General features: G+C 38.5%; 1 protein-coding gene across 1 annotated transcript; it reads right to left on the reverse strand.

Annotated features, from left to right (window-relative positions):
- Positions 1-15,328: 15,328 nt before the first annotated feature.
- On the reverse strand, positions 15,329-25,612 carry LOC144505127 (transcriptional activator protein Pur-alpha-like). Its single transcript, XM_078231016.1, has 2 exons — positions 25,474-25,612; positions 15,329-19,709 (listed from the first exon to the last, which is right to left on the reverse strand). Exon 2 carries the CDS (start codon positions 19,660-19,662, stop codon positions 18,862-18,864), a length of 801 nt encoding a protein of 266 aa, XP_078087142.1. The 5' UTR covers positions 19,663-19,709; positions 25,474-25,612; the 3' UTR covers positions 15,329-18,861.
- Positions 25,613-26,838: the final 1,226 nt, after the last annotated feature.

Below are 26,838 nucleotides of genomic sequence, written 5' to 3' on the forward strand. Positions count from 1 at the left end.
TTGGGAAGTTATGTTGCAGTTGTACAGGACATTGGTGAGGCCGCATCTGGAGTATTGTGTTCAGTTTTGGTCGCCTTGCTATAGGAAGGATGTTATTAAACTGAAGATTTACAAGGATGTTGCCAGGATTCAAGGGAACGAGGGGTTGGACAGGCTAGGGCTTTTTTCTTTGGAGCGTAGGAGATTGAGCGGTGATCTTATAGAGGGTATAAGATCATGAGAGGCATGATGAGGGTGAATGCACTGTCTTTTTCCCAGGGTTGGGGAAATAGAGAACTAGAGGGCATAGGTTTAAGTTAAGAGGGGAAAAAATTAATGGGAACCTGAGGAGCAATTTTTATTTATTTATTTACACAGAGGGTGGTACGTATGTGGAATGAGCTGCTAGAGGAAGTGGTTGAGGCAGGGACATTGACAACATTTAAAAGGTATTTGGAGAGATACATGGATAGGAAAGGTTTAGAGGGATATGGGCCAAACGCAGGCAAATGGGGTTAGCTTAGATGGGCATTCTGGTCGGCGTGGACCAGTTTGGGCTGTAGGGCCTGTCTCTGTGCCATAGATTCTATGATTCTGAGGTAACAGAGAGAGTAGACAAAAGTAGTAGATGCAATTTATCTGGTCTTTCTAAAGGCCTTTGATAAGGTGCCCCATAACAGTTTAACGAATAAGAACAGAGTGTGAGGAGCATGGGGACAAGAGGCAGAATGGATCATTAGCTGGCTTCAAGACAGAAATCAGAGAGCAGGAATAGAGGGTTTTTATTCAAAGTGGCAAAGGTGGGAAGGGGTCAATGTTGGGATCACTGTCATTCACAATTTACATTAATGATATGCACTTTGGAATCAAAACAAAACTTTTAAATTTGAAGATAGCACCAAATGTTTGAGGATGGGGGCAATACTGAGGAGGAGTACAAAAACTAAAGGAGGGCATTAAGAAACTTACAGAACGGCAAATAATCGGCAAGAAGTTCAACACAGGCAAATGCAAGGTAGTGCATTTTGTTAGGAAGAATACTTATTACTTGAAAGGTGCAAGTCTAGGTAAGGTAATGGAGCAAAAGTGATCTTTGAGTACAAATACACCAATCGCTAAACATGGCACACAGATTAGCAAGGCCATAAAAAAGCAAACAAAGCACTCGTGTTTATTTCCAGAGGGATAGAATTTAAAAGTAGTGAAGTTATGTTAAACCTGTATTGAATCTTAGTTGGACCATGCTCAAGAATATAGTGTGCAGTTCTGGCTGTCATATCATTAGAGGATATAAAGGCATTGTGAAAAATATAAATATAAAAAGGTGCAGAAAAGATTTACAATGACGATACAACAAATGCAAGTGTATACATCAACAAAGAATTGACAGGCTGGGTATTGTTTCCTTTTAAAGAAGAAAACTGAGGTGTATTTAAAATTCTGAAATGTTTTGATTGCGAGAAAATGTTTTCTCTTGTGGTGGAGCATGATGACGGAGCATGCCATCAATAGATCGATAACCACCAAAAATTTCAAAAGGGAAATAAGAAACCTATTTGCCAAAATAGTGGTAGGAATGTGGAACTCACTACCATGGAGTGTAGTTGAAGCACGGTGTATAGATGCATTTAAGGGGAAGCTGGACAATCATATGAGGGAGAAAGGAATAAAGGGTTATGATGGTAGATTTAGAGGAGGAAAGATGGGAGGCCGTCAGTGTGAAGCATAAACATTGGCTTCAATTGGTTGGGTCAAATTGCCTGTTTCTGTGCTAAGTAATCTTGCTTATCTAGAAATTTAAAGTACTTAAGCAATGTTCAGGATATCAGCCACTAAAAACTAAACAGTGGATCTTGTTTTAGCATGTGTGAAATACATCAAAATTTCATGTTATAAAAAAAAATGTTGGACCATGCGTGATGATACTGTGCCTTTAAGAAATATATTTTTATGATGTTTCTTGTAAGGGGCATGTTTAAAAATCGGCTGTGTTTTCCAAGGTGCCAATTTGTCTGGGAAAACATGCAGCGGCACAGTGCCAGGGACCCAGGTTCAATTCCCAGCTTGGATCACTGTCTGTGCGGAGTCTGCATGTTCTCCCCATGTCTTAGCGTGTTTCCTCTACGTGCACTGGTTTCCTCCCACAGTCCAAAAGATGTGCTGGTTAGGTGCATTGACCATGCTAAATTTTCCCTCAGTGTACCCGAACAGGCACCAGAATGTGGCAACTAGGGGATTTTCACAGTAACTTCATTGCAGTGTTAATGTAAGCCCACTTGTGACACTAATAAATAAACTTTAACTTAGCTCCACATTGAGAATGCAGGATAATGAATGATTTTTAGATAACGGTGTGTTGGTCTGAAACAGTTAATGCATTTGTGTTTACTTGGGTTTTCAGAGTAGGGTTTTAATTACATTGATTGACAGGGCCAGAGTAGTGTCTTAATGAGCAGAGCTAAGATGGCAGGAGAGATGGTGTTTTAAAAGTCAATTTTTGCCTGGTTCTGAAAGAAGCAAGACATGTTCCTCTGTCCCTTTCTTCAGAAGTGTTCTGAGAACTCGGATTGGCAATCTAAATGCAAGCACGCAAGCCTGTGTTTGCTAACTGAATTTGAAAGTGTGGGGGGAGTTAAGTCTGTAAGAGGTATATTGCTTGGATTGGAACTCAGATAGGTTAGCAGTTAAGAAATGTATCTTGTCATTTTTAAACATTCTTCAAATGTTAAGCTAATTCATTTGTTATAGCTAAACTGTGTTGTTAAATTAAGTTTGTTTTGATAAAAGCTTCTCAGTTTGTCAGTAGAATCACACAAGTGAAACATCATATCCTCATATTAATGCCAAAAGTTGCAAATAGTTGGGGTTTAGTCTAACTTCATAATATACCTTGGGGTTTCTGATCCGTACCTTAACACGTACTCTTCACAATATATTAAGCAGTAACTGAGAATCTTTACAATAGGTCAACAAAAGTCATCACTTTAGTGATTAGTAAGCAACTCTTTTACCACAGAGATTAAGTGATGATTTATGTTGACTTTCTCAGTTGCTCCTAATGGATTGCACATGAAATGAGTTTGCGATTACTAATCTCCCCAAACTTAGTACATGACTCTAAAGGTCAGGCAGTTATTTTCCAGAACACAATACGGATCCAGTTCCTCATTCACATTGCATCTTTCGTGAGCGTAACACAGCTAATTGTTCATAAGATATAGGAACAGAATTTAGCCCATTTGGTCCATCGAGTCCGCTCCAACATTCGATCATGGCTGATATGCTCCTCATCCCCATTTTCCTGCCTTCTCCCCATAACCTTTCAACCTATTACCAATTTAAAAATCTGTCTAACTCCTCAAGTTTACTCACTGTCCCAGCATTCATCGCACTTTGGGGTAGCGAATTCTACAGATTCACAACCCTTTGGGAAAAGTAGTTTCTCCTCAACTGTTTTAAATTTGCTATCCCTTATCCTAAGACTATGATCTCTCGTCATAGAATGTGCCACCAGCGGAAGCATCTGCTCCACGTCTACTTTATCCATACCGTTTATCATCTTGAATACCTTAATTGGATCTCCCCTCATTCTTCTAAATTCCAGAGAGTATAGGCCCAAACTGTTCAATCGCTCTTCATTCGACAAACACATCATCTCTGGAATCAATCTAGTGAACCTCCTCTGAACTGCCTCCACACTACACATTTCCTCAAATACAGGGACCAAAACTGTGCACAATACTCCAGGTGCGGCCTCACCAATGCCTTGTGTAGCTGCAACAATACTTCCTCATCTTTTATGTTCCATTCCATTCGCTTTCTTTATTATCTGCTGTACCTGCATGCTAGTTTTGAGAGACTCATGAATGAGGACACCCAGATCTCTCTGCACCGGAGCACCCCAAAGTCTCTCCCCATTTAGATAATAAGTTGCCTTCCCATTTTTGTGACCAAAATGCATGACCTCACACATGTTAAATGCCATCTGCCACATTTTGGCCCACTCTCCTAACCTATCTATATCCATTTGTAAGGTTATTTCCTCATTGCAACTTACTGTCCCACCTATTTTGGTGTCACCTGCAAATTTGGTTATGGAGCTTCTATCTCTGTATCCAAGTCATTAGATTGTACCTGAACTACCCAAAATTGCATTACTTCAAATCTGACAAATTTGAAATTACAATGCTGGCAAATACTCTCCAGTCTTGTACTGAAGAAATTATTCTCCCCACATCCCTGCATTCTGGAGATTCTTCAAAAATCTCTAAATGCATCCCTATCAGCTCTATAAAGACTAAATTCTCAATCAATTATAACTAACATCTCACGGGCATCTACTGCTTCCCCCACAAGCTGGGTTCACTGTTGTAGAACAATGGTCAAACTTGCCGCAGTTCCTTACATGTTACCTCCACAGATGATTTGGCTCTTGAACACAAGAATATAGACTATGTCAAGGATGAGAAGCTATTTAGTCCCTTCAGGTTCACCTCTAAATTCCATTAACTCCAATCACAGCATTCAACTGCACATTGAAAAATCAAAAAAATGTTGCTTTTCTTACATTGGTTGGATGATAGATTGTTGTAGATACTAACTAGAGAAATTGTTCCTGATCAGCTTTAAATTTACACCCACCTTACTTTTTTTTGACCTTTCAGAACTTCTATGATAGGGTTTCTTCTTAATCCACAGATGTTTACACTACATTTTTGAGAGATTAAGAAAGAGAATTTACCACAGATGTCTGAGGAACTTGTAATATACAAATAAATCCACAGTTATTCGCTCCATTTGTAGGTTATTACCATAGCCAAGCAATATAATATGTGACAGACTAATTAAGAGTCAGGGGTTGGAGTGAACAAGCAGATAATACTCACGTTTTATGGCAAGAAATGCAATGCATAACTTCTACTCAAAATGAGTAGGGGCGGCACGGTAGCACAGTGGTTAGCACTGCTGCTTCACAGCTCCAGGGACCTGGGTTCGATTCCCGGCTTGGGTCACTGTCTGTGTGGAGTTTGCACATTCTCCTCGTGTCTGCGTGGGTTTCCTCCGGGTGCTCCGGTTTCCTCCCACAGTCCAAAGATGTACGGGTTAGGTTGATTGGCCATGCTAAAATTGCCCCTTAGTGTTATGAGATGCGTAGGTTAGAGGGATTAGTGGGTAAATATGTAGGGATATGGGGGTAGGGCCTGGGTGGGATTGTGGTCAGTGCAGACTCAATGGGCCGAATGGCCTCCTTCTGTACTGTAGGGTTTCTATTTCTATTTTGAAGTCTATGGGCTAAAACTCCAATCACAAACAGCATTTTGATGTATGCTTATTTTGCTATTATTGTCTCCATAGGAGCAGAATTAGGCCATTCAGCCCATCGAGTCTGCTCCACCATTCAATCATGGCTGACAAGTTTCTCAACCCCATTCTCCCGCTATTTCCCCGTAACCCTTGATCCCTTTACCAATCAAGAACCTATCTGTTTTAAATGCACTCAATGACCTGGCTTCCACAGCCTTCTGTGGCAATGAATTCCATAGATTCATCACCCTCTGGCTGAAGAAATTCTTCCTCATCTCAGTTCTAAAAGGTCGTCCCTTTACCTTGAGGCTGTCCTACTCTCTCCTACTCCTGGAACATCTTCCCCCCATCCACTCACAGAACGCATCTCCTTGTGCAACATCTTGTTAGATAGTACTCTATCCAGGCCTTTCGTTATTCTATAAGTTGCAGTGAAATCCCCCCTCATTCTTCTATACTCCATCGAGTACAGACTCAGAGTCTTCTGATGCTCCTTACACATCAAGCTTTTCATTACCAGGATCATTCTCGTGAACCTCCTCTGACCCCCTCCAAGGCCAGCACATCCTTCCTTAAATACGGAGCCCAATATTACTTGCAATATTCTAAAAGTGGTCTCACTAAAAGCTTTATAAAGCCTCAGCAGTACATCCCTGCTTTTGTATTCTAATCCTCTCGAAATGAATGCTAACACTGCATTTGTTTTCCTAACTACGAAGTCAACCTACAAGGTAACCTTAAAAGAATCCTGAACTAAAACTCCCAAGTCCTTTTGCACTTCCAATTTCTGAATTCTCTCTCTATTTAGTAAATAGTCTACACCTCTATTCTTCCTACCAAAGTGCATAACCTCTCACTTTCCCATGTTGTATTCGATCTGCCACCTTTGTCCATTCTGCTAACCTGACTAAGTCCTTCTGCAGCCTCCCCACCTCTTCAATCCAATGCTCCTTGTTTCACAAGTTTCCAAGTTCCATCAGTCATTGTGTTCTATGTTCATTCAAATGCTGTCAAAACTCAATTCTCAACCAATACAATTAACATTTTCAGATATTCTCTTGCCCAAACATTTTAACCCGAATCCAAACTCTCTGGGTCAATGGATCTACACTGCGTTTAACAGATGTTTGAGAGAAGCTTGAGTGAACTGCTGCAAATAAGTTAATAGGGGAAGAATTCTCCAAGGACAATTCCTCCTCCTAATTACTTGATTATTACCACAGGACTCCATAGATTTATAGAATTCCTACAGTGCAGAAGGAGGCTGCCACTGTCAACAATCTCACACAGGCCCAATCCCCGTAACCCACATATTTACCCTGCTAATCCCCTGACACTGAGTCAATTTAGCATGGCCAATCAATCCATCTGTCCTGGTCCCCCCATGTTGACACTATAGTTAAGAAAGCCCACCAACTCCTCTACTTTCTCAGAAGACCAAGGAAATTTGGCCTGTCAGCCACAGCTCTCTCCAATTTTTATAGATGCACCATAGAAAGCATTCTTTCTGGTTGTATCACAGCTTGGTATGGCTCCTGCTCTGCCCAAGACCGCAATAAACTACAAAAGGTTGTGAATGTAGTCCAATCCATCACGCAAACCAGCCTCCCATCCATTGACTGTCTACACTTCCCGCTGCCTCGGCAAAGGCAGGACCCCCACACACCCTCGACATTCTCTCTTCCACCTCTGTCCGGGAAAAAGATACAAAAATCTGAGGTCACGTTCCAATTGACTCAAGAACAGCTTCTTCTCTGCTGTCATCAGACTTTTGAACGGACCTACCTTGCATTAAGTTGATCTTTCTCTGCACCCTAGCTCTATGACTGTAACACTACATTCTGCACTCTCTCGTTTCCTTCTCTATGAACAGTATGCTTTGTCTGTATAGTGCGCAAGAAACAATACTTTTCACTGTACACTAATACGTGACAATAATAAATCAAATCCAATCTAACCTGCACATCTTTGGAGTGTGGGAGGAATCTGGAGCACAGAGGAAACCCACGCAGACATGGGGAGAACGTGCAAACTCCACAGTCACCCGAGATTGGAATTAGGGGAAGTGGTGCTAACCAGTATGCCATCGCGCCCCATACAACAAATGCAACAGTCCTGGTTATCTAAGCAATGAACATCAGTTTTCTTAAAAGATTATTCATAGTTTCAACAGCCAAATATAAGTGTACAGATGACCATAATATGCAAAAACCATCTTTCTGCCTTGTGTACCACCAGGTATATTTCAAACACTTGCAAAAAATGCAAGTATCAGAAATCAAGCTTACACATGTTTAAAAATATATTACATATGGTACATACACATTTTAGACTATTATGGCTTTTGATCCGGTTTATAAAATAAAAATTTCTGCGATTTAGAGCAATTAGATGTCATAATGAGTCACTCTGGGATACACCCGTAATTCAACAATGTGAATCATTTGTCAAAATATTCCCAATTGATTTTTTTCCCCATAACACATTAATTCATAAAGTTTTATTGCATAATTACAAGCAAGCCACTCCATTTTGGAGGTATCATTCTAATACTTTGGCAATAAAAAAGAGAATATCTTGATCTTTCTCATTATTATTCCTCGCGGGTTCTATCTTTGATTGGGCCGCTTCACATTTAATTTGTTTCCTTTATATCGAAGCTAAACTGTTGGGGACAGCCATGAAGAAAATCATATCAACAGTCACTGTCTACAGTTATACATCGAAGAATGGTTACCTCAATGAAGTGCCCGAGACCTAGCTGCGAGCATGCCAACAAGATGCACCACACCTTTAAGGAAGGAGAAAATTATGTTGAGTGGGAGGGCACAGGAAGTGAGGTATAGCCTGCAAAAAAGTACTCAAACTTCTTTTGTGAAGCTAAACCATGGCGCACACAGAATAAACTACAGAGAATACAGAATGTAATTTCTGAGGTAGACAAGCTTCCTGAAGGTATTTTCATGGCATTTTTCTATGCAGGGCAGTTTCATTACAATACACATCCAAAGCCTTTCCCAATTTCCAAATTACTAGTTGTGCTAAAACTAGTAAAAGAATTGAGAAATTGCTACTCAAGATTCAGTGTAAATTTAAGTCACCGTGCATATGAAGTACATATACACACGAGCAAATCATAGGGAGAAAAATCATCTGCCTTACCAATTCTCCCAAAGTTCAGTATGATATCCATAACATATTCAACAATCTTGCATCTATATGCACACTGTCAATTATTTTAGGGCTGCACTGCTGCCTCACAGTGCCAGGGATTCTATTTTCATTGCAACTTTTAATTCCAAGTTTATGCGAAAAACTATGCCATGCTGTAATTACACCCGTCATCTCCCCCAACCCAATACCAATTATCCTCCCTCAAAGGAGTTCATTTTTTAAGATAATACACTGCTGGGATCTAACCAAGGGAGGCCATTCTGCTGGATTGTACTGCCTAGATAATAACTGACATACTGTATATGGCGGTCTTATCAGATTCCTTCCTTTTCTCTCTCTTCCATCTCCCCACCCCACCAAAACTCTCTGGAAATTAAAAGAGAAAAGTGGAGAATAGGGAATGGAGACGGAATAAATAAAACTCATGGGCAGCAGTTTCCTTGACAACAACTCCACCCTCAGATGAAAAATATCCCAGATTGCAGCAGCTTTATCACTAGATTTATTTAACATGCCACAACCAATGTGCTATAGATTTTTAAAAAATCAAATGGTAAAAGTTAACTCATCACCCCAACTTGCTCCCAACATCAACATGATTTCTCTTTACTTTTTTTTAGCTTTCCCCAGGCAAAAGGGTAGAATTTAAATTTATAATCAAGGTTTTGTCTTGCATTTTGAACAAATATGGTAGCAAGCATTTCCCTACCCACCAATATGCTTAATAAAATCTGTAACAAGGCTTAAATATGTACAAAAACAATAACTTAAATTTCTTTTTGCCATTTACTAGGTTCCTCAACAAAATAGACTCATGAGCAAGGTCAGAATGTGTGGAGTCAAGAGATGAGTAGCAGAATGGGTAGCCAGCTTGCTACAACATAGAAAACAGAATAGGAGTTTAACAGAATTTACTCAAGTGGTAAAAAGGTGGGAATTGGTGCTCACAACACTATTGTTCATCATTTACATAAATAATTTTGACTCAGGAATCAGAAAATCAAGTTCAAAATTTGCAGATAAACCCAAATTTTGGGAAGATGGGGATATAGTCAATAGAGAGGCAGTCTGACAAAATACATCAATAAACTGCAGAATAGTCGTGTGTAGATAAGCGTGAGGGATACACTTTAGATTTTAGTAGGAAAAATAATAGAAACCATATGTTCTTTCAAAAATAACCAAATTAGGTAGAGGAACATAAGTATCTGAGGGAACAGATATACAAATCACTAAAGCAGATGAATAAAGACATTTAAAAAAAAATCACTGGGGTATAGAGGGATAGAATTGAAGAGCAAGGAAGTGATGTTTAACTCCTATACAATCTTGAATAGACTACACCGGCAATACTGTGAACAGTTCTGGTCTCCAAAAGAATATAAAGATTCTGGAAAGGAAGCAAAAAAGATTTACTAGAACGATGACAGAACTGTGAGGCTATATCTATCAGGAAAGATTCAATGGATGTTCTGGGGACTTTTTCTCTATCAAAGATTGAGTCATGGCTTGATTAAGATTATGGAAGGGTTCAATAGGGTAATCATGAAGGAGCTGTTAAAATATTCATTACTAAATCCAAAAGGGAATTCAGCAAAAATGTGTTTACCCAGAATGGTTAGAATGTGGGACTTTCTACAACAAAAACCAGCTGAGGTGACTACGACTGGTGCAAGTAATGGGAAGCCAATAAACACTTGAGGGAGAAAGTATGAGAGATAGATGTTGATTGAGCTAGGTAAAAAAAGGGTGGGAGGAAGTTTGTGTAGAGTATAAACATCAGCATAAACCTGTTGTGACAAATGGTCTGTTTTTAGTGCTGTGAATGCAATGTAATGGCACACATTTCTAGATAATGGAATCATTAGAATTTCGTTAGCAATAAAGAATGTGTGTTCCAGCCTCATCCAATGCTTGTACTGAATTTTACCAATGTTATGGAAAAAGAAAACATCTGGCATATTAAAAATAGCTAGCATTTTAAAACACTTTTCCTTTAACTACATTTCCAAATGGAAGAACACCATCATCCTACAGTTGGAATAATCACACTAGTTACTTTTGTGTGCGCTTTGGTTTGTTTGAAATGTTAATGTACACAGCTCAACAGACAAATTGTAATTTCTCGTCATGGTCTGGTATGAAGCCCAGTCTCAGGGATTGAGCAACTGAAGCCAGCAGTTTACAGACATTACCAGGTTGTTTTCCAAGGAGTAAAAACTTAAAACACTCTGGTCTTGGGGATAAATGGTTTCATTTACAAAAGAAAAAGTATATTCTTATAATGAAAGACCCCTCATGGTCTTCAGTTTTATTCGCCTTCCTGGTATTGTGGGTTTGAAGGCAATAGTGATTCCATGAGGAATCATCTCAGGTAACTTACCATCAGAGTATATGTTGCCAAGAACTTGCTGGGAAAGAGACTCTCAGAAGTGCCTTTCTGCAAAAGGGTATATTTAACTAATTCTAATTTTATGTATTGTTACTGTTTTCGCTTTAACTCATTTCATCTGTAAATAACTAATTAATTTCGCTTCTGTGCAGCATTGTAGTTTAATAGTGATATGCTTCCACCTTCAGAAATGACAGGATTGTCTAACATGGATTTTACAGTAAGCAAGTTTAATAAAATTTGGGGTTAAGTGCTAAACTTGTGCTACACTTGCTGGGGCTCAGGTACACAATGCTGAGGAGAGGGGCAATTTCTGACAATTTAATGAGTTCAAATGCTCATTCTCCTTCCCTCAAGAGTATTTCAATTGGAATTAGGCAAAAGTCAGAAAACATCCTTTCTATTCAACTATTACAACTGTTTTTGAATCCTCAATTTATTAAAAAGGTACAGATTTTCTCAAGTTGCATCCTTTTTTTAATCCAAAGTAATAACTAGCAATAAAACAACAATAAAACTTTACACCGAGGCTTCCCCACCAGAAATGGCTAAACAGAACCTTGTAATGCCTAATTTTTATCAAAACCCATTTCCTATCTTGTCTTCCAGCTCCAATTTGACACAGAAAACATCTATCCATTACAGAATGAGTTGTGACAACCTGATTAGGTGTTGCTACATAGTGGCTATGCTCTCTCCTTGACTTTTGGGTGAAACTTTAAACTAAGCTCCCGCTTGCCCTTTCAGTTGGATGTGAACAAAACAATTTCATGCCACTAGTCAAGATAAACAAAGAGTTCCTCCCAGCATCCTGGTCAACATTTAATCTGTTTTGGTATATTTGTTTGAAGGCTTGCTGTGCACAAAATAACTGCCATGTTTGCCTACATAGGTAACTATTATTGACTGTGAAGTCTTTTGCGATATGGAGGGCACACAAGAACACATAAATACAAGTTCTTTCTTACTCCTCCTCCATAATACAGATGTTAATGCACAAAAGTTAAAAAAAACTAAAGAGCAGTCAAGAAGATTGCAAGGCATTGAAGTTATATTAGAGTTTTTTTCTCTTTGACTTGATTGACAATGTTCTTGCATAATTAATTCCCAACTGCTGGATTCCAAAAAAGTCCTAAAATTTAGTTTAGGCAAAAATGTTGCAATTATGAGGAATAACTAACATTGATTTATTTTCTACATCAATAAATTATCCAAAATTCTAATTTGGGATCAGTTGTGCAAAAGGGTTAAAATACTGTACATGCCCTCTGTGGCATGGGTTAAAAGCGTATTTGTTCTCTTGGCTGACTGCATTTTGGCGGTTGGGGGGGGGGGGGTGCAATCTAGTGGCTGGTGACATCTGGAATTAAAAGCTCATCTGAGTAATGGTGACCATGAAATTCATCTTTACCTACTCTGCCTAACATGTGACTCCAGACCCACAGCATAGTGGCTGGCTCTTAACTTTCCTCTGAAATGGCCTAGCAAGTCGCTCAGTTCAAGGGCAATTAGAGATGCACAATAAATGCTGGTCTTACCAGTGACACCCACATACCATGAAGGAATGTTTGAAAAGCTATGTTTCTATGGACTCAAGGTCGAACTCAAATCAACAGTCTCACAACACTAGGATGATTATCTTTAGCAGCTGCAAAATTGTGTTGTAGGGGATACACTTGAGTTTCAGTAAAGGAAACTTTGCTCTGTAAGTCACGGTGTTGCACCCAACTACAAAATTATGAAATGTTTACACCCAGTGTATGAAATTAAAAATATACAAAAATGTACCCCACAAATTGTTCCATTCCAAATATAATTTCTAGATTTACTAAAAATTAAAACAAATACAAGTTGATCATTCGATGATAAACATTCTTTTTGATTAGTTTACTTATCACTAGTATTGAGCTTATGTCGCAAAACTAACCAATAACCCAAATATAGTAAATATGCCTTTTGCTTTAGGTTCTGAAACTTGCACTGCTACAGTGATAAATAACTAGTCAAAGGCAGAGAAATATACTTCATGAAAACCATGAAGGAAGTAATTAAATTACAAAGCAGCAGACCAGGACATGAAATTCTCAGCTTATAATGACTATAGTATAAGGAAGGATTTATGATTTTTGCTGAAAAAATCCTAATATAAAAAATGGTCAAAGTGAAAATCCTGAAATTCCATGTCATAATTTAGGCCTAAAAAGAAGTGGTTGGAATCGCCGAGGTTGACTTATTTGGTCACAGTAAATTAATTTTCCCGATCATCAGGTATTTTGATTAGATAAAGAAGGGAGATTTGTTAATTCAATCGTTTTATTAGCAGGAACGAAGACCCTCTTGGGAGTAGGGGGAAGACTATGTAAAAAAACCTAAGGCTAACAGAGCAAATATTGATAAAACAGCATCGACAGAAATCTGGCATCAAATACCTTACCTATTTTATCAGGTAGGTACAATACAAGTAGAAAATAAAAATTGAATCAAAACATCTGCAATACTATTTGGTTTAGGCATGAATTTCAATATTAAAAAGTGCAGCTAATTTAGTTTTATTTTTCAAATGGAAGTCCATACAAGATTATACAAATGCAATACAGCTAGGTTGGCCAAATTGAAAGAAAACAATCCTTTCCATCATTTTAGTGGATTGGGCAAATTTGGAGTTGAAGCAAAGCAACCTCCTTACAGCACAGGGAAACTTCAAGGATGAAAATCTAGGTGCTCACATGTACCACCTTATAGCTCGTTCAAGAGGGGGAATGGATCACACATCCTCTTGGCCAGAAAATGTGCACATCAAAAAAGGGACCTAGAATATATTGTTCATTCACACATTTACTCTATCGTCTAATATGCACTATAATAAGATGTGGAGAAAGTTTCAATACAGGAAGTTTATCATTTAATTTTGAAAGTCTAACTACATTTGATGTTCATTTATATCTTGCTTTATACAAATATGACTCTTGTCTCTTACCAGAATGCATCAGCCTGATTAGACTACATTACCACAAATTAATTCACAGATTCATAACTGATTTGAAATTGTTGGAAACTATGTTTCTATGTTTCATAAGTGGGGTAAACAAATGAACACTTAAATTTTAAACTGAACATGTGATTACCACCTGTCATTCTTTAAATGATCAAATTATCTATATTCAATATGTCATGTGCAAGGAATGGAAATGTACAGCATTTAAATCTTTAGAAATTTCGAAGAATAGGAAAACACTCGGAGAATGAGCAACACGAGGGCACAAAAAAGTTCTGTTCATTCTGATGCATTCTTAACCTCAAATTTAGTAGTGAAAATATATTTTTCTGATTGATTTTTAAACAAGCAACTGCAAAAAATTTAAATGTCCCTTGGATTAAAATTAACATCTTGCTTTGGACAAAAGTATTTTGTATCAGCCAGAGTCATAATAGAAATTTGTCTTCATCAGTTATTATTACTGTTAGAACAAAAACAGAAAAATGCCGGAAAATCTCAGCAGGTCTGATAGCATCTCTGGAGAGAGAGCAGAGCTAATGTTTCGAGTCTAGATGGCCCTTTGTCAGAGCTCTGATGAAGGGACATCCAGACTCGAAATATTGGCTCTGCTCTCTCTCCAGAGATGCTATCAGACCTGCTGAGATTTTCCGGCATTTTTCTGTTTTTGTCTCAGATTCCAGCATCCGCAGTATTTTGCGCTTATTATTACTACTAGATTGGGAATGTTGGAATATCAAAATACATCGCTGTTTTTGAAACTCATTTGAATGATGCAAGAACTAAATGGAAGCAAGATTTGATGGCCATGGACAGTTCTCTCTGAAATTCAGAAACTTATGGAAGAGTTTAACACCAATAATATTCAGGGAGATCAAGGTATTCTCGGTGCGATCAGTCTCAAGTTCATAGGTACAGGAAGCACCGTAAAAGTTAAGCTTGAAATAACTCAAAAATATTCAGAATGGGAATATTAAGTGTAGGCTGCTTCAGGGCTGTATATAAAATAATTCCATGTTGCATGGGGTAATTAGTAATTATCTGTGAACTTTTATTCTTGATTGGAGAAGTGTGACGCAATACAGTAAATGCCATCGTTCAGTAATTGTATTGATATTATTGCCAATAATGGTTAAAATCAACGGCTACAATATGACAAATACCCCTTTACAGTCCACCAATAATATTCTTAGTGTGTAACATGCTAGGTTACACTATCTAGAATTAATAAGTTACTCAATCTTTAAGACTATAATAATACTGCTACAAAACGTCTTGTAAAATTTGAATTTGGGAATTTTCTCTATGCTACCAAACTATATAAATTACATTATGATGCAATGGGAAGCTTGCAAGTGTATATGGCCAGCAAATGTCAATGTTGTGCTATTTCTATCTTTATTTGGATAATCTCAAAAAAATCTGCAAGCCATTTGCATTTTAAAAAGTACATTCCAACAAAATAGTCTACCACGAAAGATTCTCAAAAGGAATTTATTAGGATTGTGAAAATACAACAAAAAATATTTCTAAAACTTCTAAAATTAACTTCATTTCTGACAATTAAAAATTAAATCAGCACCATGCTTAATTGATAGTAAATGGCAGTAAATCAGTCAAATATTTTAGGTAAAAGTTTTGAAACAGACTGGAAAGGTAATAATGGTATCACATTTTGACACTTAGCAAGTTTTACAAACTGAGACTTTAAACTTAAAGCAAAGAAACTTACTAGCATACTATTTTTGGTTTTCTTTTAATTGGTTCCTACTCACATACTGTAAACAGTAAATTAATTCCAAATTTGACTCCTTGCCAAAAATGCATTTCTTAATGCACAAGCTTTTTTTTGATACTAAAAGTGCCTTGCTTCAAAGAAGTTGATAAAGATTGGAATTTACCAATTCAAATGTTAGAACTTTAACTAGTGTACAGTCAGGCTTGCAGAGGATAATGGGGCAGAAAGAAAAAGTACAAATATTTAAAAATCCCAGTTATTGCACATCACTCATCTACTAAATTTAATCACGACACCTTTTAAATCTGTGGCACCTTGCAAAATGATGGCTATTATCGCAGCAGGCTTCTACTCAACTTTTATGCACAATTCAGGCCAACTCTAACTGCTTGGCTGCAAGTCAAATGTACTGCAAAACGTAAGGTTGTGTTTTCAAATAGACAGTCCTACTCTAAAATTCTGCACAGATTCAAATCGGAGAAGAGTTATTTTGTGGAGTATTTTTGAGCCATATTAGTTGCCACTCCTTGCATGAAAATAGCCACATTTGAGGTTCATTATCATTGAGAATATGGTAAAATTCAGACAAGGCAGAATGGCTTTCAGTAAATATCATTGAAGCCAGTATCTGCTGGTCTGATTAAAGCCAATGAATCTTCGAACTGCTGCACTGCAAAGCTGCTGGCACTTGAAGCAAACTGGCAAGCACACAAATTCAAAATCATGTACAATATATGAGTGGAGGTGGGGCAGGTTTCAGGTCACTACTTAAAACAAGGGCTGCCACAACAATTGCTGTATAGTCTGTAAATCATTCAATAATGTACTTTCATGAAATAAGTAATTTATCATTGGATGTGTGTGAAATGTATAGTTTACATTTCTAGTTATTAACCTCTTATACATTCTTGGTTAAAATCAAGTAAAATTACATTTGATTGCATTTACCGATCTTGTCCTGCTATAATTTTGTTTTCAAATGAAGACTCTACCTGTGTGAAATGTTATTTTGTAAGTTGGATTACTTTAGCAGTAGTATTGGACAAATCAGATTCTGCATGACTTGTTAAGACAAACCATGGGAGTGGAAGTGACGGTGGGGGGTGGGAGGGTGGTGAAGAGTCATCAGCAAATTTGGAAAGCTGATTAAACTTTGTTCTAAAACAATTGCCTATTCTATATATTGGATGTAATATAAACTTTTTTTTTTTACAGGAAACTGTGTAAATATATCTGATATTCAATACTTCTAATATATTGATCTGTATAATTACAATTGAACAGTGATAGGGTTAGTGATATTTATTGCCCAGTTTCACACTAGTTATAACTCCACTGCTGAAATTTTGTGCTACATGAATATAACCACTCAGATTACAGTAGCACCTAATTGTTTTTGCAAGTAGTAAAAGGCAACTGGCAGGGCAAGTACTGGCAATGGCTGTTAAACTCAGCATTATAAAAAAATACAAAAAAAAGCATCAAATGTTACAATAAAAATTCCTTAATGTTACATTGTCATTTGCACCGAATCTTGGAAACCCTCAAATAGTAGATGAGAAATATCTAGGTTCACAACTATTAAGAAATGCCTAGCACAAACGGCTAAACTTTTCCACTAAACAATGAAGTATGAATGTGCTTAACAGTAATATTTAGTACCTCATGTATACATTTTACTGTACAAGGAATTAAAACACTTCTTATGCAAAGTGAGGCTCTGATTTAAATGACTTGAGCCAGGAATTATTGTTTACACATGTTTAGATCAAAGCAGCCCTTGCTTTACTGACGACGGGAAAGCATAGTTCTGAAAACTTTACCACAATGGTTGTAGAATTCTATAAACAAACCACACAAAAGCCAAATAGTCTAAACTATATAACAAGGAATTTTATCTCTACATAATCCCAAATAACAAGGTCACAACTGACTGAAGAACTACAGAAAGAAAACTGGGAAAATCCCAGAAAGAACAAAACAAGACCTTTACAGTGATTAGTGACCTAAAATGTATGTAATACTTTCAACCTGCCAGCAACAGATAATCCACATGAACGCAACAGTCACTAGCAACCAGTAAGACGTAAAACATTTTTATAGGTTGTATGACAAAAAGAAAACAAATCAAATTATGAATATAGTGTTAATACTGTGATATTATAAAGTGCAGAATAATCTGTGCCTTTAGAATGTTCTAAAATATGATATTAACCAAACAGGAAATGTAATCTGGAAGAGATGGCCCCCATAAAATGTTGTCATTGACACGTCACTCACTCAGATTCCCACTTAATATTATGACCCCCTTCCCCCTACAAAGTAAATAAATGCAATTTCCTCTCTTTACAGGTAACAGTAATTCAGGCAATAGCTTGCTACATGAATGCACTCACATTAAAAGTTCCCTATCAATTGTTAATTATGTACCATCTGATAGAATGCATATAATTTGACAACTAATCTAAATACATTAAATACCAGTAACTCACATTCACAGTTAAGAGCAAAATCATCATAACCTAACTTAAAATGTGCTACTTGCTTTGTTAATCATAGGTTAACATTTGTCTGTAAAAATCAAACGACTTTGCAGTTCATTTAAATGCCTTTTTTAATAATTTGCTTCATGTTCACAGAAGTTCCACTGACCAGTTTTATATGTTTAAGGTCCAGATGCAATGCATATTGTATAAAAGAGAGCACTTCTTAATAGTTTTACCTTGCATGAATAAACCTATGTACCTTTTAACTCTACAGACTTCTGCATTACATTTAACAAAGCTCAGACACACAGCATGCCTAGCCCTCATATATACACATCTCTAATCACAGGTATATAGGGTGTCAAATATACTATAACCTCCGTATAATGTTTGAAATTTGGTAACAAAATGAGAAAACTAAAAATATTATTTACGTGTTCTTCTAAAATATCTCTCATTTTGTGCTAAGTCAAATGTTAGCTCACATGAAAAGGACTTATTTCATTATAATTCAGCATATTATCTGACGATTGCAAACACTTTTAATAGCTTGAACGTGTACAAAAGTCTTGGTTAATTAGGGAAATAAACACTCAGTTTTTGTTTATCAAGTAGGAAACACAGTTCATAATGTTATTACTTAGCAGCTGCTTACGGTTTACACGGTTGATAAGTGGACGAACATCCAGCGATGGGTGACAAGTCGAACTGTCAGTTGTGGAGGTTTGGTGGGTGGTGCTCCCTCGTAGTTAAACAGTTACAGTTTTACAGGAAGTGTTTTATTACAGTTTTATCAGTCTTCCTCCCCATCATCTCCGGGAGCTTCTTCCTGCTGTTCAGATCTTTTCTCCCGCTGTCTCTCCTGTATTTTCTTCATCTCCTCTGCGTATTTACTGAAAGTATTTCCAAACTTGGCCCACACTTTGTACGGTATCGTGATGGAATTGCGGTACGATGGTTTCACCTCACTTACTCTCATAAAAACGCCATACTTGTTTGACCCAACGTCAAAGAAAAATCGCTTGTTGTCCACAGTGAGAGATGTCCCTTCGGGCAGCTCAGTGGGTTCCTCTTCGATGCCGTAGTCGTCGATTAGTTTAGCGAGCGCGTCGCGAAATTCAATCAGCCCCTGAGCGGGGAGGGCGATAGTCTGACCCTGCGAGCCAAGGCCATGTCCCCGGTTCACGGTCTGGCGGATCCGTAGGAACCGGCCCCGCTGGTTCTCTTTTAAATCCATGTAATATTTGCGGTTCTCCCGCACCAAGAACTCACTTTTCAGCGCCCGCCGCGGCTCGTCCGTCTGCATGTCCGGGTTGCTGGGGCCCAGCTGCGCGTAGTGCTCGATGAAATCGCCCAGGTAGTCGCGGAACTCCACAGCAACAGACATGGAGAGAGTTAGGCGACTTTTATTGCCCCCCGCGCCCACCTCCGCTATCTTCAGGAAGCGGCCCTTGACATTCTGCTTGACGTCCAGGTAGAAGCGCTTGTTCTGGATGTCCACCCGCTTGGAGGCCAGTTCCTGCGTCTCCTGCTGCAGCTGCTGCAAGCCCGAGCTGACCGCCCCTTGCTCGCTGCCACTGTCTCTATCCGCCATGATGGTAGCCTTCTTCCAAACTCCCAGCAGCCGGCGACCTCGCGAGACTGCAGCAAGGGAGGAGACATTTTGTTAGAGCCGCCCTCGTTGGCGGAGGCCGCCATAACCCCCCGCCACCCGCCAATCAGCAGCCCCCTTACAAAAGCTCCCCCCCTCCTCCCTCTACTTCCCCGCTCTGCCTCCCAACTGCTCAAGTATCGCAGCAAAGCAGCTGATGTCTGCCCTCGACAAAGTGAGACATTGCACACCAGATAATGGGGGGGGGGGGGGGGGGGGAGAAAGAAAGTGATGGGACAGCATTTGGTTGGACCCCATTGCATGACAATAAGCATCCCTTAATCATTGCAATTTTGCCACCCCAGCTCAATGCTACTGAAAACCTCCTCCCCCCCCCCCCCACACACTCATTAATATCATAATATGCTAATTTTGCATTTTATCACCTGACAATCAAGCCAATTTTAATTGATAAACGTCCAGGCTCAACAAATGTTGAAACAATAAACACCCAAACAGACATCATGCAACTTGTGTTGTTACAGGGCATATCAATAACAGCAGTTGATCAGCAAAATGGCTGCATTTCCTAGCAAATGCATAAAGCGACTACAAACATAGTAAATAAATCAGTGGCACTTCATGTGCTGAGGTGACACTTCATCTAGTCGCTGTTTTGTTTTGCACATTAAATATCATTTTGCATATCTCAAACCCAGTTACGCCAACAGACGTTTTTTTTTACCAGAAATTGGAAAGCAATCAAGAAAATTCAAATGGTAAGTTTGAAATGTTCCCTTTTACTGTAAATCAGATGGATTTAAATGAGGGAAATATAGATAATCACCTCGAAGTTACATTATCTTCACAATAATGTGTAACCTTTCCACATAATTGCTGAAATGTGTACCTTTCTCTGAAAAAATGTCAATATTTTATATGAAATGGCATTGCAGTAAACGATTGCTGCTACATTGCGTATTTATTTTCACAAAACTGGATGTCAACGTGCAATAATTATATTTAGCATATTTGAATAGTTATCCCATGTTCCAAGCAAATTGCATTTTCTACCATCAATTTTGATTGAAGATGAATATCATGAGGGACAGGAAAATGATCGACATGTTACTAATGATGCTACAAAAATATGACTGAAGAAAAGCTTGATAATACAAAACTGTATTGTGAGCCCTTTAGTAATGTCTGCATGTTGCTGGGTAAAAGGAAACGTAACAAGAGTAGTTTCGGGTTTCAAATGTTTTCAAACCGCTACAATATAAATCTTTACATATTCTATCTGATCGTTCATAAACGTATCTGATCGATCACAAACTTAACTTTTATGTTATTTCTTCAAATATGTTCTACTTACTGGAAGCCATCGCTTTCTCAATATGTTCAAGATTAATACAATACGCAACATCATCTGTATTTCACGAAATGCTCCTAGAAATGATCCTAACAGTTTGAAACTCAAAGAAAAATTGACACATTATAAAACCTTCACAAGGGGATCAATAACTAGGCACATATTTTCGATTAAGTATGTTTGTGATTAAAAGCAATAGAAACAGCCGTGTATGTAATCGTTAGTTCATCATAATCTATATATTCGTAGCTCACACGGAATCCAAATGCGCACGGAACGCTGCGTTTATCAATTTTATTTTCTACGACGGACGTGAAGTTCCACAAATAAACCTAGGTTTATATTATGCGATTGGACATTTTATGTGATCAGTTCAGCAGCCATAATAATATTATGTTTAGAAAAAGTACAAGAGTCATTTACTCTTGTGAGATGAGCGAGGGTTTTGTTCGCTATAGTTGACTATGGCAAGTAAAGTCACAGCACAGGCGGTAATCTATGTTGCATAGTTTCAGATTAGGTATTTTAATATGTTAAAAACGATAAACTTTTTTCTTATTTCAGGTAACTGAGGTCTCTACTTTTAATAAAACATTGCATTTCACATTCATCCCAGGAGGTAACATGCTTGCTGACGGGTAATGGTTTTCTGATCATAATGGTTCAGGTGTCCCGATTGTGTGGGGCAGGATTGGTGGACCAGATGGAATTTTTTTCTGGCTGTCACTTCCGTATGTTCGTATGATCTTGAAGTTTTAATTAACGTGCTAATGTGATTGGAAACTAGGTAGGGAAGGGAACCGGTTTGAAAACCAAACGATCGCGATGTCTGGCAGAATAAACTTCTGAAAACGCAAAAACTCCCAGTTAATAAGCAACAATTAACGCTTTCGAATGGGGCTTTCGAAAAATCTGATCTCCACGTTACAGTTCACATTCTCAATTTTACCCACAGAATAAATCCTTGGTTTTAATTCACATCAGATTCAAGTGGGAAAGGTGCTTTAAAAAATAACCCGCGAAGAGATTCGCTGAACATTAGGAATAATTTTGCTGAAACGAGCGGAAACGAATTATTCAAACTCAGATATTTAAGTAATGTAAAATATTTCAATTCAAACTTTTTTATAACCAATTTCTTTATTTCAGGTAACATAAATAGCATTCGTACTTAATAAACTTAAATCTTAAACCGCGGTTGATCGTTAGTGGGCAATATCGACGATCAATGGAAACTTTCACTCTTTTAAAAACAATTTAGTCACTCAAAATGTTAATATTAAAATGATTTAATTTGCCACGTTTTAAATCCTTAGATTGTTCACTTGACTTCAGTCAATGAATTAAAGCCAGAATTTGGCAATGGCCAAAGTATTATCACAATAGCAACCTCCCGCCATCGTCCAGAACTTTTGTTTCACTCAATCAGTCAGATAAAAGTACGTGCCCAAACCATTTCAGGTCAGACAATGCCACTTTAATGCCAATAACGTGTTACTGTAAATTCTTGGGATAACATTGGCTTCAAGCAAGGAGTACGCTGCATTGAAAAACGGTTATTCTTCACTAGGGGTGTTTTTCTTTTTATCATTCAGTAAAATTGACTCTGATGGAGAAATTTCAGTTTTATATCCTGCAGGGAGCGAGCAATGAGTGCAGATTTTACAGTGTTAAAGGCAATTAAGTCAGAATTATCGCTTGGATAAATATGAGTTATTCCTTCGGTCAAAATGTTAATGTTCCTCAGGGTCCGAAAAGGTTGAGAAAAATGATGTGTTTCACTGTTTTAAAACCATGTTTTTGTAGCTCTATTGAAGGTCCCTCTTATCATGAGCGCTCCGCCAATGATTTTATGTACAAACAACATCTAACCCCAATGTAGTTACCCCGACTTAATAAAATGATGACATAAAAACAGAAAGTGCTGGAAATACTCAGCCATATTCGATACTCAGTCCTATTGCTCTCCAAACGTTATATCTGTTTCTCTCTCCTCAGATGCCAACAGACCTGCTGGGTATTTCCAGCACTTTCTGATTTTATTTCAGATTTTCAGCGTCCGCAGTATTTTGCTTTTATTACAAAAGATGCACGGGTTGTTTTCAATATTTTACAGCAACTTCAGGGTAACTGGTGAAAGTTTTGTATGCCTACCAGTCGAATATTGGGACATAAATTGGACAGAAAGTTATTTATCACAATGAATAGCCCATTTGAAAAGTGTATGATATTTTTCAAAATGGATTATCTGCAAGATATCGAAAACTGTATTCAGTATTTTCCTCGATTTGCTTCCAAACAGGCCAATGAAAAGCCATGCTACTTTCAAATGTTTTAAAATGAACTTGTTTCACTTCCTTAAAGCACCAATTATTAGGCTTAAGGTTTGGTAAGTAATTTCTATGAGCGACTCCTCATATTAGTCCCTCAAAGAATCAGCAGCGAATATTTTTTTCTACTGGAGTTTTATAAAGGTAGATTTCTCAAACAGAATGCTATTGCAGTGCGTTTTTAAAGCACATGTGCACTTTAGTTCGAACAGTCTAAAGAAAAGACATAAAGATATAAACATTATACATTACGCCCTTTACATCTTGAAACTACTTGAGCAAGTCATATAGCTTGGGGAGTTGCTTTTCGTATGGTTGTATCTCCAGGCAAATGTCTCATGGTTTGCCACTGACGCGTGACAGAAGCTCATACGCGACGAAAGCGCATCAGTCCAAAGATGTGCGGGTTAGGTTGATTGGCCAGGTTAAAAATTGTCCCTTAGAGTCCTGGGATGCATAGGTTAGAGGGATTAGCGGGTAAAATATGTGGGGGGAGGGCCTGGGTGGGATTGTGGTCGGTGCAGACTCGATGGGCCGAATGGCCTCCTTCTGCACTGTAGGGTTTCTAATCTTCTAATCTTCTAATCTTTGTCAAGAGACAAGTTAACATGGGACATTTTTGGAGTAGCGGCAGAAACCAACACGTTGGTTATGATTGTGGGAAGGGATTCACTGATTCATCCTACCTGCTGAAACACCAGAGAATTCATAATAGGGAGAGGCCATTCATCTGCTCCGAGTGTGGGAAGGGATTTACTCAGTCATTCAACCTGCTAGAACACCAGCGAAGTCACACTGGAGAAAGGCCATCCACCTTGCTGAGACACCAGCGAGTTCACACCGGGGAGAGACCATTTACCTGCTCTGATTGTGGCAAGGGATTCAGTCAATCATCCAACCTGGTAAAGCTCCAGCGAATTCACACTGGGGACAGGCCATTCACCTGCTCCGTGTGTGGGAAGGGATTCACTCAGTCACCTCACCTGCTGAAACACCATCATGTTCACGAGTGACTGCAAGGACTGAATTTTACTGTTAATCACATCGAGGTCCCAACCATTTTCATTGGTGTCTGTTTCTGCTGATGTTAATAAACCCTCGCCCAGTTGTAAGATTAAAAAAATAGAGCATGTGAAATTGTGACCGATACCAAAAGCAATCAGAATGCGTTTACGAAAGTAAATAGGCCTGTTGTGGTTTAGTGTTTTCTTAATCAGCAGTGTCACCCGAGTTGACTATGCAGATACTTGTGTCTTTACAGGCAAGTGTCTCTACAACATCTGTCTGTTTAAATCTTACGGCAACGCACAGAAGGAGAATGCTGAGCGCCGCTGCTGGGCTCCAAAATGCAACACATTTCCCGCTCTTCGTTTGTCTAACTCGTTCACTGCATTAATACTTCCAACCAAAACCAGTACATCAGTTGCAACAAATTTATATCCGGTTCTAAACATTTCCAAAAGTTGTCAGGCGTCAGATTTTTCACATAAACAGGGTTAGTGATTTTGCGCCTGTCAACTGCTGATACAAATCTTGAAGTACCTTAATGAAGAAGGCCCATGGGTTAGTGATCATTTATTTTATTTACACAAAAGGGGCACTTTAATAGATTGCGATTAGATTGCGGTTTTAGTCATAAAGAGTTAGGAAGATGGGTAATTTCGCAATTAAACGCCAGAAGTGAAGCCAAAGCAAAAACATGACTAAGGTTTTAGACATCAGGAATTAACCTGCTGTCTGCATGTTTTACAAAATATACTCTATTAACATCTGCAATCAAAGTATGATAAGAATTAGCTTTTAAGTCCAACAAATTACCCTCAAAAATGATTTAAACCTTTATTTTCTAAAATGCAGTATGATATTTTTATTTTCTTCCATTGATAGTTTGTTAATCTTAGCACAACATATTGATACTAAAGCCCTGACAGGCGTTTCATTAAAGCAGAGCTCCTTCCACCAATAGGATGGGAGCTTTGCAACCCAAAACTGAGCCAGCAATATTATTGACAATGTAGCTGCCTTTTAAAAAAATGAAGGAAATGTACAATGCCCACTTGACATGCAGAAAAAAGACCATTAAAATAATGAACAGGAGTACTGCGACCTTACCCTGCAGCTTTCCTGCTCGCAGACTTTGCAGATCTAGGTGTGATTACCTGTCAGAACTATGATGGCCGAACAGTGAAGTGCAGTTTATTAGGAAGGGCCTGATCAGAGTGCTGCCACCTTGGCACAATCGATGGTGAGAGAAGAGAAAGCGACTCGTCTCACGACATTACGTTCTCCTGCGTCCGACACGATCCCCAGTACGTCAGGGCAACGTACTGCATGGCCCCGGAACTTCAGCAGCAATCGGGGGAGCTAGAGGGGTTGCTGCTGCTCTGATCAGAAGGTCATTTGCAACAAGAAGGGAGTATTTTTCCCCCTCACCATTCGCTCACCCTAACCTTACATTTGTGTCTGCGTGTGTGTGTTTATTTTCGCAGAGAGGGCGCCCATAAGAGACAGAACGCAAGTGAAAAGTAGCGACTGCATTCCTTCTTCTCAAAGTCTCCATAACGTGCTCTGCCGGCGGTGTTTTAGTCCTGCGGTTGAAATCTCCTCATCTGTCTGCACATTGTTTCTGGTAGCTCTGTAGGTTCCTCAGCGATGAGATTCCCGTACATTATATACAAGCTGATCTTTAGCGGGTTGTGAAAGGTGCCACTTCCAATACGGTTAAAATGGAAGCTGACCAGATAGAAAGAAAATGTCATTTTTGTAGTTCCACCCCAACAAGGGACTAAACTGTTGATAATAGGCTTGAAGGCTTCTGGAGGTAATTTTCCAGTTTCACATATCCGTCTCTATGTGCACATTGATGTACATATACAATTTAATTATATAACATCTGGAAATGTTTTCCTTTACCTGCACATCGGAATGGCGACAACACAGTCTCCGAATTGTATTGTTTGGCGGAGCGGGCCGTTCCTACTTCTGCTCTTTTATGTTCTGGTATGGGTTGACTGTAAGAATCATGTTTACAAAATCAATATCTTCTTATCACTTAGATCTGGGTGTTTTTTGTGTGTGTATTGTCGCAAGGAAGATAATGGTGTAAATCTTGAAAATGGAAGAGAGTAGCACTTTTAAAATGACCTTTCAGGCTAATGAAGTGGATTCTAGATAGCGGAATTGTTTAGAGATGGACTCGGCTGGCATCTTCACTTAGAGCCTTTGTGTTTAACTGGGTAGGTGAGACATCACAGAGCAAGAAAGAGGAAAAGGCTATTGTTGAAGGGAATAAGGTCAGTCGGCACGGTGAAGGTGATATTGGCTCAAAGTGCAAGGAAGCTACACAAGAAAAAAGGTCAGAATCAAGAGGGCAAGAAAATAATTGAATTTCATAAGCGATGAGTGATTACTAGGCTAGCATTAATTCAACAGGAGAAAAATACTGGATCTGGTTCCCAGAAACAAACAGTACAACAG

The sequence above is a fragment of the Mustelus asterias genome, chromosome 16 (genome assembly GCF_964213995.1).
Source record: "Mustelus asterias chromosome 16, sMusAst1.hap1.1, whole genome shotgun sequence".
NCBI classification, from domain to species: Eukaryota; Metazoa; Chordata; class Chondrichthyes; order Carcharhiniformes; family Triakidae; genus Mustelus; species Mustelus asterias.